The sequence below is a fragment of the Balaenoptera borealis genome (assembly GCF_965194805.1).
Source record: "Balaenoptera borealis genome assembly, chromosome: 15".
Classification (NCBI taxonomy): Eukaryota; Metazoa; Chordata; class Mammalia; order Artiodactyla; family Balaenopteridae; genus Balaenoptera; species Balaenoptera borealis.
Window position 1 is genome coordinate 52803878 of NC_138871.1, and position 14150 is coordinate 52818027.

The 14150-nt window shown below is 56.5% G+C and overlaps 1 protein-coding gene across 8 annotated transcripts in view; it reads right to left on the reverse strand.

The window, feature by feature from the left end:
* The window catches only part of TTC7A (tetratricopeptide repeat domain 7A), a 184527-nt gene that overhangs the window by 34752 nt on the left and 135625 nt on the right, over positions 1-14150 (reverse strand). For all 8 annotated transcript variants that reach the window (XM_082358066.1, XM_082358064.1, XM_082358065.1 and 5 more), the window contains 3 exons: positions 8884-9000; positions 5395-5492; positions 3534-3668 (listed from right to left, as the gene is read on the reverse strand). In XM_082358066.1, the coding sequence (XP_082214192.1) occupies positions 3534-3668; positions 5395-5492; positions 8884-9000 (350 nt within the window). The remainder of the gene's footprint in view (positions 1-3533; positions 3669-5394; positions 5493-8883; positions 9001-14150) is intronic.

Below are 14150 nucleotides of genomic sequence, written 5' to 3' on the forward strand. Positions count from 1 at the left end.
GCCCTGTCTCCTGAGTCCCATCTCTGGAGGCTGGCCCTGGTCCCTCCCTTGGGAACTCCTCACAGTGCCTTCACATCAACAGATTTCAATTACAGGGATCTCCACCTTCTTTCTTCCTCAGGGCCCTGGGCCTTGTCCGGGGCCAACCCCAGAGAACATGCCCTGAAAAATAGGTAGGACTGCTTTGCTCCGATGGACTTCATTACCAGTTAGGCAGGAACAGACACAGAACAGAGCCAGAGAAGTGAGGTCTCCTGAGGGCTCCTGGCCGCCTTACAGATAGCCCCTGGCAGGCCCAGCCTCCAGGGCGGGGTCCCTGACCTACACACAGACCCATAGGTCTGGGGGCTGCAATGCACCCCTTTTTCCTAGCCTCAGCGTCCCTGGGCAGTTGTTTTACCCAACATGGTGCTCCCCAGACAGCCGGCCTCGGCTGCAGCAGGAGCCGCGTGGCACGGTGCCCACCCACTGCCCGATCCTCTACCTCCCAGTCCTGGCTGCCAGGGCCCCGAGGTGCCCACACCCATCCCGGCCTCCCCTGGCCAGGGCTGGATGAGCAACCAGTGTTACTGGATTTTCCTTGAATTCTCATAGTCAAGGTCACCACTCCAGCAAACAGGGGCCTTGCTGCCCCCTCCATGTCAGAGGCCCCTCTCTGATCCCCTTGGTCCCTTCTCTCTCCCCCTCCCTTCTGATTTTCACTTCTCTCATCTCCCTCTCTGCCTGCTCCTGACCTCCTCTCCTGTCTGTCTGTCTGTCTCGGCTTTTCTTCTTCCTTCCACCTCTCTCCACCCACCCTCCTCTGTGCTTTCTCTCAGCAGGCTCCAAATGGAAAACATCTGTTCCCTGGAGCTTTGCAACAGTCCCTTTTATTATTTTTTTCTGAGGCATCCTGATCTAACCCTGCACCCAGAGCTGGCTCCAGTCTTCCTGCCCGTCTTGCCAGTGCCGAGCCCTCTTTGCAGGAAGGAAGGCCTTGCTCGGCTGCCGCTGAGCTGAGGAGCAGGGTGAGGGAGGGCCCAGGGCCATGCTTAAGGCCTTGTAGGGGCCTCGCCAGGTGAGACGCGCTTCCTAGAGGCCCTCCGTGAGGCCCCAGAAAGGAGGGGGGACCACCCGAGCTAAAAGGGCAGGGGCCCCCAGGGCAGGAGAGAAGGTTAGACCCTAAAAAGAATACACCTTGAGCCCCAGGGGGGTCCCCAAAACTGTCCCCTAAAGGAAATAAGCAGTCCCCCATGGAGCAAACCCTCAGGACATATGGATGCCCAGGAAAAAGGAGAAGGAAGGGTGGGGGAGGAAGAATGAGAGAGAACAGCAGGGGGCCGGAAGGGAGACCAGCCCGGAGAGTAACACAGAGTATCCAAAGGTCTGAAGGGATTTTTCGGGCTGGTCTGAGACCCTCCATCCCTGGGATGCAGACAGGGGCACCGTTTTCCTCAGGCCACACGGGTGTCAGGGCTGTACGGGCCTGGGCTCCCGACTTCCTGTCCCGGGAGAGCTCTCCTCACGGACTCAGGAGGAGGGGTTGACGGGCAGAGGGGAGGGAAGAAGGACAACCAGGAGCAAAGGAAAAGAGGACACGGGAAGCAGGCACAGAAGGCCGGAGGGAGAAGGGCAGGGGGCTGGGAAAGAATGGAGAGTGGAGGAAGATAAGGGAAGAAAGGAGGAGGAAAGAAGGAAACATAAGAATGAGAGGAGCCTGTCGGACCAAGGCTCAGACGTAGCTTCTGTCTCAACTATATCTTTATAATAAATACGCTCTTTAGACACAGCCCTGACTGCCCTACCGCAGGTCCCCAGTCTGCCCAGCCGACAGCAGGCATAGCTTCCACCTTCGGGGCCACCTAAAGAGCCAGGGCAGCCCAGACAGGGTGGATCTGTCATCTGGGAGCTGGGACTCGAGCTAACTTCCCCTGACCCAGGGAAAGCCCACGGCCACCTGTGAGCCCCTGGACCTCCAGGGCAGGGGAACTCTCCCTACACCTATTTCCCTCTCTCTGGCACGCTGTTAGCTCCCAGAGACATGAGCTGCAGTGAGAGAGAAAGGTGGGCCATCCTGCCCTTCTGGAAGGCATCTCTTGACACTCAGGATCCTGGAGCATCTATGGGGCCGGGTGCCTCTCCCATTTTCACACAAACCCACTGCCAAAGAGGCAACAGTTTTGAAACTCATCTCTCAGGCGGAAACCCTCCGTGAGGCTTCTCACATCAGACTGGAATGGGAAAGAGGCTTGAAGAGGGAGGGGAGGAGGAGGACAGTTGGGAGATGAAGGATATAACATTTCCCAGCCTAAGACTGGGTTAATGATGGAACTTACTGCCAAAACAGACTGGGATGCAATTTATCTTGAACCAGACTAGGGCCTTGTTTGTTATCCCTCTGGATTTTTCGAAGTTCCTCTTCCTACTTCAGATGTAACAAGCTGACAGTGGAGCACAGCCCCATACCCCTAGCATCTTAAGGGAGCCTGATGTGCTAACTGGGGCAATATTTGCATTATTAACATGCTTTCCGGTCTAGTCTTTCTGTGAATCCTGGTCCAACTTTTCCCCCCATATTTAGAGCCTGTGGAGGGGAGAGCGGGGGCGTCCTGCATACTAATGTGTCCATATGTGAAATCCATGCAGCGGGGAACCTTAGATCCTCAATCAACAAGCACATTCTAACTCTGACTTGCAAAATCCGCAGGTCCCAGGAACGGAATATCTACTTTGCCTCTTCTCCATCTCCCCTCGGGGCTATCGGCACTACCCCCTTGCTGGAGAGGGGGCAGATAGGAGGGTAATCAGTAAAAGGTGAGGAGCTTCACTCCTGGGTCAAGGGAGCATGTTGGCCTGGTGCATTTTTAGGATTCCACTTATCCTACCGCCTTCTTCTTTCTTTTGCTGCTGCCATTTTATCTCATTCAGGTACATCTCCGGCCTTGATTCTCTCTTTTTTCACTCTAATGCACCTCTCACACCACTGTGGGATTAAATTTTCTATCACTTCAGCGAGTCACTCCTCAGCATCCCTTAGCCAAACATCAAGGAACCTCACCACTGGGGGTACCACGCTGCCTCCGCCTCTACCGTCATTATAGTGGACAGGACAGAAGCCCAGAACCATTTACCGAGCACCTACTATGTGCTAACTGCTTGACACACACTAGCTCATTTTAGATCAGGACAGGCAGTAAGTAAGCCGTACAACTCTGAAGCCGCCGGCCTCCCCAGTACTAACAGACCCTCAAACTCCATGGTGGCAACGGTGCCCACTAGCTGTCAAGAGAGATTGTCACCCGAATGGCAACCCTAGGGTTACCAGCCCTCTGCCTTCAACGGACTTGACCACCAGGCCACGCTTTCTTGGGGCCAGCACACCTCACCTCTGCTCTAGCTCTCCCGTGAGTTCTCGGGGGTTTGAGTCCTAACTAGCTTTCCTCAGGACACAGCTCCCCGACCTTCGGCTGCCAGGGCGGACCCGGACGAGCCAGAGGAGGCCCTGGTGGCCCGCAGGCAGGGGGGTGGGTGCCACTGGGGCTGGGGACACTCACCAGCCTGGAGCCAGATCTGTTCCAGCGTGGTCCACAGCTGCATGGGGCCCTGCTTCAGAGCCGAGCTGGGCACGGTCAGCTCCGACATGGCCTCCTCCAACCGGGAGGCCGCGATGGACGATGCCCGCCGAGAACCTGCAGAGCAAGGTGGGAGGGGCTGAGCCACAGAGTCCGAGTGCCCCACTGCAGGCCCCAGGACAGAGGCTGCGCAGCCCCTCAGGACCGACAGGGCACGCCAAGTCAGGGCAGGGCAGCCTGGCCCAGCAGCCGCAAAACAGCGCACAGACCCACTAGGAGGGGCCCACCTCCTACCCTCACCCAGGCCGGAGAGAGGAGCTTTCTGAGGGGCAATCAGGCGGTGAGCCCACTTCTAGGAGTTAATCACTAGGGAAGAACACCATGAATGTCGGCAACTGCGGGCATTCTACCACTGCCTGGGATACCGAAGACAGAAATGGCCTGACTGTCCGCCAACTGGGATTGATTAAAAATAAGTGAGAGTATAATCATACAAGACTATGCAGTCATTAAAATAACGATGCATAAATATGGGTATCGATGCAGAAAGAGGCTGACATTATACAGTTTGGTAAAAAGAAGCAGATTGCAAAAGAGTATGATCACATTTTCACAAACAAGAAAATATGGACATGTTTCTGAAAGTCTGAAAGGCCATTTATTAAGGTCTGAGTGATGAACTGACGGATGACTTTTCCTTTCTTCCTTTTACATTTTTACTTTCTGTTTTCACAAGTGCCTATTATTTCTTTATAGAAAGGTCCCATTGGTGGTGGGGCTGTGAAGGATCCTTGGGTAGCAGCTCAGGCCAGACCCTGTGCCCTCTGGAGAACTTCTCCATGTGGCAGTTCAGAGTGACATGGCTCCCCGTTCAGGATATATAAGGCGTTGACATTTACAATTCACATGCAGGTGAAATGCGAGCACTTTTTTCCCTCTCTCTCAGAGGCAGTAAAGGCTCCTCCAATAAACTCAGGAGACCTCAGGGCAAACCACAGATGATTTCAGTTTATAAGGCGGGTGTATATAGAGTCCTAATAACCTTGTCCAGGGTTCTTTCCTCTCTAATTGCAAGGGAGCTACACTCTCCGTCACCATTGCCTCCTCGGAGTCTGCAGCTCCACGTCCAGCCCAGCAATCCTCAGACCTGCCTCTCAAGTCAGGTGCTGGGCGTGGCTTCGGAAATCAGCTCCATCACTTGACAATGAAGGCGCAACTTGGTTCACGGCCACAGAAGTGGAAAAGATGAGCAATGCCACCAAATACAACTCCCTCATGCTTCCATTCCCGTGACTAATTCTGCCTGTGTTTTTGAGGAAGGTGTTTGCTTTAATCAGGTCCTGGGTTAAAACATGTCAGTTTGCAGATCCTGAACTTGTTTGAATTTCACAAGTCGTGGATGTCAGGATGAGTTTTTCCAGGAAACAACAGTCAGCTTTGGGTTTGCAGTTGTAAACAGAAGCTCAGCCCTTCCTTTCTACTTGATGGATCTACTGTGGACATTATCACAGCAGACCTTGGCCTTGAGCTTTAGCCTAAGGGGAAACAGTTTCCGTGCTCCACAGCCACCTCTCCACCCCAGTCTCCCTGACTCTCTTCACTCCCCACACAGGGGGTGGGGTCCTTCCCTCGCCTACGCCGGCTGCCCACTTCCTGCCCCAGGGTCAACAGCCATCCGGCCAAGATGGGCCCTAAAGAGGCCCAAGGTCGGCTCCTTAGCACAGGCCCCTCAGCACAGCGGCCGGCAGGAGGTGGGGTGGGTTTGACCAGGCAGGCAGATGCTCAGGCTGGGAGAGGGAGCTGTGGGCTCATGTGGACGGCTGCCCACAGGGCACATTCTTACCAGAGTCTGCATCGTGGGCATCGGGCAGAGTCAAGTGCATGCCACTCTGCTTCTTCAGTGTGAGGCCCTCGCCGAGGCTGCCATCCTTTTCCAGGCCTCTGGAAGGTAAGGGAGGGCCAGGCCCCAGTGAGGCGGAGGGGGCTGGCATGGAGAATGAGGGGAGCCTTATGCCAGGCAGGCTCTGGGGCTGAGAGTTCAGGCCCGTGAACAGAGCCAAAGACCACTAGGAAGGATGGAGACAACCAGAGCAGCAGGCCAGACTGGAGCTCAGGCTTGGGATTCTAGAATCTGGCTCACCCCAGATGCTAAACTGACATATTAGTCCTGATCACACACACACACAGGGTGCCCGCTGTGTGCCTGTGGGGCCATCAGCCTCCTCACTAGTCCCTAACGCTGCCACATTTTGTTTCCAAAGCTACATGCTTACTCATGCTGCTGCCACCAAGCAGGTTCTCGCCGTTCTTCTCGGTCCACCCAAACCCCGCATTGTTTAGAACCCAGCCCGAGGGCCCACATCCACCTAGAGGCCTCCTGTGGCTCCCCTGCCCTCACGCTGCCTTCCCTCCCTGCTCTCCATCAGCGTGGATCCCAGCACCACGTACGCCGAGGATGAGAACCTCTCCCATCCATCTATTCCCTCTTCTACTTTTCGTTGCCCTCTCAACGTCTAGCAGAGAGCCAGGCACAGAGCGGGCACTGTGGACTGGCTTCCAAGGGAAGCCTGGTTTTGCAGCCCCCCACCTTCCAGGGAAGGAAGGCCCAGATGCCACTCCCTGCCTCAGGTTCCCCCTCCCCGGGGCTGCCAGGGTGGCCCCGGAAGAGCCAGAGGGGGCCCGAGGGTGGGAGATAAACAAGCCCCCCCCCCGAGTTCCCCAGGTCCCTGCAGCTCCCACAGGGCTAGGGAGGCTCCTCTTTTCTCAAGAGTGGGATGCGGGGGGACCACCAGCTCAGAAAGGCAGCACAACTGGTTGTGCCCATCCTGGGGCACACACAGCCCCCAGGCAGCCCCTGCCCACTGCTGGGGGGGGCGGTCTGTGGCCTTGAACCTGCTGGCTGGGGAAGCTTAGAGGACTGAGGCAGAAAGGGCAGGAGAGGAGAAGGCAGGCCCAGCTGGGGGCCAGAGGCCTCCTCCCTTCAGAGGGGCACCAAGACGATGGTCCCACAAATAACGCCAGGGCTGGGGTATCCTTGCCATCCTAACTCCGGTTCACGTTGAACTTGGCTCTTTGGGTGCACAGCCATCTTTGTGGGCATTAGAGGAAACCATCCACAAAAACACAGTTGGTCGGGCTGGTTCCCACCTCTCACACCCCCTTCTCATTCCCGGGAGGCACCTGAGTGCAGTGCAAAAGAGCCAAGGACACTGGGGGAGAGCCACGGGGCTGCCCTCCTTAGCAATGTGACCCTCGGCAAAGCTACTTAACCTTTCTAGATCTTAGTCCTCTCTTCTTGAGATGATCACAGTTATTTTGTGGAGTTAATGAGCATGAGAATGTCCACCTCACAAGGTCGTTGTGAGGACTAAATGAGAACGTGGGCAGGTGCCCAGCCTGTGCTGGCCTGGAGCAGATGCACAGACACAGCTTCTCGTCCTGAAGCGGGCTCTCTTAGGGCTCCAGAAAGAGCTCATCTTGGGGACCTCTTGCCTCCTGGTCCTAGGCCCCTACCCTGAAGAACCTGACAGCCAGATGGAAGGAGACAGTCCAAGTTGAGCGTTTAACAAAGACCCAGATGGAGAGAGGGCTGCGCTGGGGCATCAGAGGCCGGGCACTGGAGGCTCCTGGAGGGGCCGTGTGGGCTGGCCCCAGGCAGAGCAGAGGAAGGAGGCCAGGGAGCAGAGCGGGAGGTGGAGCCGGCAGGGTGGGGCGGGGCAGGCCAGACCTTCAGGCTGTGGATTCTGGCCTTGATCCTTGATTGCCCCAACCCAGATTTTACAAGACCTAGTTTCTGCTCTGTGGCTCCAGGTTCAGAAGGAATGCTCCCTCTTCTTGGGCAAGCCAGGAGGGGATTGGATCCAACCCTTCGGTCCCCACAAGTTGCCTACAGGTAGCTGGCCAGGCTGAGCTCTGCTCCGCCCTGGGTTGGTGGGGCCGGGGGGTGTTTGCCGGGGGGTTCCCCAGAGATGAGGCTGCGGGTGGTGACTTGAAAAGACCCCAAGGCAAACCAGACCGCCCCACCCTGGAGAGCACCTGACAGCTCCACAGCTCTGCTGCTCCCGCAGGGGTGGCACAGGCTAAGCCCTACACGCTGGAGATGAGGCTGCAGCTCAGAGGGACCCCATCATGATCGCCTGGATGAGCAGGCAACCGGCCACCCGGCTAAGAGGCGCTCTCTGCCAGCGGAACCTGTCACAGCCAGTGAGTGGCAGAGCGAGGGGCATCCAAATGCGGGCCCCCCTCACACCAGAGTCTGGCCCTCACCCTCACAGCACCCAGCTGCCAGGTGGTTCCCCATTTCCCTTCTGAAAAGTCCCTCACCCCAGAGCCGCCTGCTGGCAGCTTCCACCCACCGGTCCTGCTGGGCCCTGGAATCTCCCAAGCCCAAAGGCCTGCAAAGAGAGGGCCGACCCTACCCTGCCCAAGGATTTTACTCCATCAGATTATCCTGGGGCCTCCTCTGTAAATTGCACCTGTAGAGATATTCCTCTGGGGATTGTAAGAGGCTGCTGGGCTGCCAGAGTCCCTGTGAAAATACATATACCTACCAGAGTGGGGTCCCTTGAGGAGATGACACAGCCAGACAAGGGGAGGAGGTGGTACCAGGGGACCGGGAAGGGGCAGTGCACCGCCCCACTCGGAAATGAGGCCCATTTCTGCTTTGGGCTGTATAGGCTGAGCCCAGGTGTCTCAGTAGGTCTGAGCAAAGACTTTCTGCAGATTCAGCCTGGACAAGAGTGCCCTGCTCTGGCCCAGGAGAATCCCAGAGCTTGGGCTGGGAACTGGAGAAGGAGATGGGATGTGTGGGGACAGTGGGTGAGTGGGGAGGAGTGGGGGCCCTTTTAGAACTTGGCTTCCTCCTCCCCTCCTCTCCCAGCTTCCAAATGGAACCAGGAAAGAAGTGACAGGCTCCACAGGCTGGGGCTCAGGAGATCCAGGTTCAAGCTCCACCACTACCATTTACAGGAGAGTGGCTCTGGCATGTTATATAAGGTCTCTGAGTCCCAGTTTACCCCCTGGGGTGAGGTAAAATCTGACAGTGGATAAGATAAAAGCAGCTGATGGGGGAGATGCTTAATAATGATTTCTCTTCCTTCTTACCCCTCTGAACTTTAGTTTCCTAAACAGCCTCTTTCTGTACTTTAGAGAGGATTGTCAAAAGGTTAAAATTAGAGCAGGGATGTAAAAGGTCCCAGAAGCAGTAAGTCCCATTCCCTCATTCAAACATCCTCAGCACCTCCACCCACCAGGCATCATGGCCACTCAGCTGTGTGCTGTTGCCTTGGCAACCACCGCCTCCCAACTCCATCTGGAGGGACCCGCCACTCACTCCAGCTGGGAGAAGCTGTACAGGGTCTGCCACAGCCGCAGCATCTGTCTACAGGTCACAAGGGCTTCCTCTGGGCCTTTCAGTATCTGCTCCAGCTTCACCTTGGTGAACATCAGGCTGTGGGGAGAGAGCACGGCAGTTAGAATGCCTGAAGGGGACCCCTTCCCCTGGCTTTCCTCCCAGGGTGGAACCCCAAGGGATTATGCCCACCTCCCCAGCCCTCAGAAGGCAGAGTGCCCACAAGCACAGTGGCCTCAGCTGTACCCCTGGACCACGTGTTCTCTCTGTGCCTCAGCTTCTCCATCCTCTCTGCCAAAGCGCAGAGCACTCTTCTGCATTCACCAGTGTCCCTGTCGCTCACGCTTGTCCCCTGATGGTGTACTATCCCGCCCACCCTCTGAAGCACTGTCCAGGGTGGTTACGGTCTTGCTTTCTTTGCCCCTCCTCTCCCTCCACACCCTCGGCTCTGCAGCATCCTCACTGAACACGTGCCTATCTTTTTACTTATATGGCCCGCCAGGCCCACGATGGGGCCTTATATAAGAGACAGACCCAGAAGCAAACTTTGACTCAAGGAATGAGGCTAAGCAAAGAACTGGTGAAAAGGTCACAGAAGGTCAGGGTTCTGCTTTCCGCCTCACCAGCAGGCAACAGGTGCTCAGTTAATATCTCCTAATTGAATGCAAATTGTATCCTGACCCTGTATACCTGATGAGGGTCAAGTTTTACTCTGTCAAAGGATTCTTCCCTGGATAGCCAAAAATTGCCAGCCCTCCTTATACATTCAATAGGATGAAAGTGACATGAAGTCTTATTCCGTCACCGTTTAGGAACAACCTCAGAATCTCTCTCAACCCCCAACCCTGAAGTCCTCTGGGGTAAGAACAGTGGGGATGTGGCCCTGAGAGGGGCTGGGAAGAGAGGGACAGTGCTGGCCCTCCGGGAGGCAGGACACAGGGCTGGCTGGCTGCCTCCCTCTGCCCAGGACACAGACAGACGGGCAGAACACTGGCTCAGCATGACCAGGACGGGGTCTGGATGCCCTGTGGTGCCAAGTGATAGATCTTTAACTGCTGGGAAGTCTGGGGTCCTGGGGAGGGTCAAGGCAGTGGCTGTTTACCCACACATATGGAAGTACTGCCATCTTTTTACCACGGGTACTGCCAGCCACACTGACGCGCACCAGCTGCCTGGCAGCCTGCGGAGAACCTGGCCGAGCCACTGAGGCCCAAACGAGGCTGTGACTCCTGGTTCTCACTGGGTGGTGAGCAGTGACGTCCTTCCGTTCATGGCACTGCTTTTGGGCAAACCCGAGTATCAGGCCCTGAATTTGATTGCTGCCTGGTGGTGCTGCCGGCCCTCCTGAGGGTGGCACACAGGCCCCCGTGGATCACGGAAGCTGAGTCCTGCGTGGAGATAGGGTGCACCCCCATGACCAAGACTGCAGCAGAGGGCAGGCCCCACACTGGGAGGCCAGGCCTCCATCTGGGGGCTTCTCCCTCTGACCTTCCCCCTCAGTCAGGGCCCTGGCCTCCCCTGCTTGCACTGAGTCCTGGGCCTCCAGCCTCACAAAAGACTTCGATGGCTTCACTCCATTCCTTTCTTCTCACACCTTGTTTTTCTCGGATTGTGACTTGGTAGAGAATAAAAAGGGTGGAATTTGCCTCTTTTCAGTGGAGAGGGTTTGGGTTCTGGGCAAGGATTATTTTTCTTCCTCACTTTCCCTCAAAAATCCATGTCCCTCCTCCGCCCCTGCTCACAGGGTCGTCCCCACTACCACCACATGGCCTCTCCTCTCCTTTTTCATCCCTTCCCCCATGCTCAACTGTAAATCCCACCTCCCCCAGGAAGCCTTCCCAGACTCTCAGGATGCCCTGCGCCCTCCTTAGAACATTTACTAACGAATCGCCCGGCAGGCCTACGAGGTCCAGAGGGCAGAAAGCGTGGTCCCCACACTGCAGACTGCACGGGCCTGGTCAGGAACGTGGTCTCAGTACCCCGGTGGGAGCTGCTGGGGACCCTGGTCCTGCCATCCCCACTCCCCTTTCCCGGACTCTCAAAAGGTCCAACACTCCACAGGTATTAGGAGCCTCTGCTTCAGGAACATGAAATAGAAGACACAATTTCTGCCTTCAAGGTGACAATCAGTGCTAAAAATGACAAATTGCCCAGAGAATCCAGGGCTGTATTTTTGGATCAGACTCAGTGCAAGGAAAGAACAGATGAGGGGTCTTGCCGGGGCTGGTGTTTGATGAAGAGGAGGGTGGGGTGGGATATGGTTGGGAGCTGGGGGAGGGAAGAGAAGCATGGGGGAGGGGGAGGGCCTGCGGCTGGAACAGGTGTTGGTGCGAGTGAAAGCTCCTCTCCCTGGACGGTCGGGACACCCAGGCTTAGTCCACTCCAAGGCTGCACCTCCTCGGGGCAGGGCCACTGGGAGCCGTCCCTGGGCAGACCAACCCTGCAGCATTCCCCTGCTCCCAAATCTCCCCAGACAGGCCTCCTCTGCAGCTCGCCCCTCTCCGCCCCAGCCCTTCCCCCTACTGCAGGGGTCCGTGGGAGACCTGACCACATCGTATGCCCGGAACAGAAGTGGCTGAAAGCTGAGCTGGCATTACAGTGACTTCTACCAACGCAGACTCTGACATTCCATTAGCGTGAGTGACCCAGAGCGGAATTTCTCAACCCAACCACATCCTTTCCGGGCTGGGGCAAGCACTCCAACAGTCACCCTCCGGTTGGATCCCTCACTCCCAGATCCTGGGAGGCTCCAGATTAGCTCCTGAGATTTCCTTGGTTTCGCAGTTCAGCGCTGCCAGAACCGTCTTCCTCAACAAGGGGCCCTGCCCTGACTGTCCGTGCCACCTTCCATCCCTGCCACCTCTCCCCATGACCTTGGGTACCTGTGGGCTGCTCACAGGGCATAAGCGGCTCACTGCAGTGCAGGACAGCCTTTGTTCCACACTGTCATCCCTGCTGGGGCTCACCCTTCCTCTCTGACATCCGGCCAACTCCTAACCAGATGTCACCCTCTGACCTTCTGTGCGTCCCCATGGGGGCTGCACCCCGCCCCACCCGCCATGGCCTTTACTACATCGTGGGGACGTAGTCATCCACACACAGCGGCCACGCCTCTAACTCACCACTGAACTCTTTCCGCCTGGCAACGGGGATCAGCAAACAACCCCGCTCCTTGCCACTCTTCTGAGACAACCAAACCACTGGTCCTGCTGGAGCACAGGGCTCCCTCTCCATCCCATCTGCCAGGATGGGTGGCCCAGTTCTTCACACAATGGTACGAGGAGGCTGGCAGTGCCCTAGGGTGCCACTGTGGCTGGTGGGGTCCACACCAACAGGCCAAAGCCTCATCAGAGCACCGTGCTTCGTGGATGGGGCCGTGCGGAGGCCGCTGCAGTGAGGGCTGGGGAACAGAGGGGGCGAGTCCGGGCTCCCCCCTCCCTTCAAACAGCCCAGCCCCTGGCATACCTGTTTTATATGCTGAATGAGTCTAAAATGTCATCGGAAGAAAGGATTCTGAGACTTAAAAAAAACCCCACAATTTTAATCCAACGGTTCCAGTCCTCCTCCAAGAAGCGTGGCCACCTCTGCCCTTCTCTGAACGCTCAGGACAATCTTCAGTTAGCACTTAATTACTCTCTCTCATATATGTATGTATGTGTGTGTGTGTATACACACTTTTTTCTTTTTTGCCACATAGGCTTATGCTTTTAACAATGAAGATAAAACTCATATCAAGCACTGAAATATTCAAACACTCTAGAAACAATCTGCAGCCAGTCCTGCCTATAGATGGTAAAACTACCATTTATCTTGTCCTGTGTCCTGCCGCGAGTCCCCACCTGGATGACGACTGCCTGCAGGACAGGACCCTGCCTCCCTCCATGTCAGTGCCCTCCTCGCCTCCCCAGTGCCTGGCACAGAGCTGAGCACATGGTGTCCGCTTAGCTTAACACTATGAAAATGCGTGTTGTTACAACCCTCCAGCCACGCTCTGCGCCTCGCAATCCATGGTGAATCAGAGCCGGCTTGTGGCAGCCCCACGTCCCGCTGCTGGCTCCTGGCTAGGAGGCAGGCGAGCAATCTGCTCACTGATGCCTCAGAACTGCAGAGAGGGCTGGACTCACGCAGCCCACAAGCAAAGTGCTGGCTGATTCCACTTTAAGCTGTCCAGAAGCAAAGTTTCCCAGGGCCTGGGGAGGAACAGGGAGTTCTGGACGTGACATGAAAGCATCTGGCTCCATGTGACTGGGGGTCTTCATCCCAGAGGACGGTCACCCAGGCAGGGCCAAAAGCACAACTGAGGAGAGTCTCTGAGACAGGAAGGCTGGGGTATTGGAATCTTGCGGCCCTCCAACGACCTGACAAAAGCCATTCCGGAAGAGGAATGGCCACATTGCTGTCCTGACCCTGCACTGTAACGTCACTCGGTAGACAGACACTGGCCCAGGAGTGAGAAACCCGAGCCAAAGTCCCAGCTTTGCTGCTACCCAGCTGGGCATGTCACAGGTTCCAAACCTGTGAAATAGGAGTGGAGTCTCTTTGCCCTGTCTGCCCCAGGGACTCCTGCAGGATGAACTGTGATGACCCAGAAGCAGCAGCTGAGAAACCCACAGCTCTACTAAGTCCTTAAGCACAGGCCTGCCCAAGGCTCAGGGAAGGAATTCCTTTAAAAATGCAGGCTTAGCAGACCCCCAAAAGCAGTGTCCAGGCCAGGTGTCTCTGAAGGCTCTCAGAAAACCCCAGAGCTTCATGGCCTGTTCAGCAAGGCAGGTGGCACCTTTGGCTCCAGGTGGCTCCTGGGACCAAAGATGGGCATGAGAAAGGAAGAGGATCAGAGGGGAGGGACAGAGCCACAGCCAAGCAGGTCAGGGTGAATGAACCTCGGCCGTGACCTTGTCTTGCAAGCACCTTCCTGTTTTTTAAGATGTAGAATAAACACTGAGGTCTTTTAAGGCCAAACGCGCGCCGCCATTGCATCTGAAGGCAGATGTGAAAGTGAGAGTTCTCTCTGGGGAAGGCGAAGGAGCAAGCGTCAGTGTAAACGCCATGCCCTCTGTCCCCGCTGCAGGGGTGAGGCTGCTGGGCTGCGGGGAGGAGAGTCCTGGGTCCTGGCACTCTGCGCACTCCAAAGGCTGAGGCATGTGCACCCTGTTCCTAGCAAGGAGGCTCAGTGTAGCCGCGGGCCCACCCTCTAAGAGCGCACGCCCTCCCTCACGGCCACTGGAGCCTTGGCAGCCCACGCCGGCCAC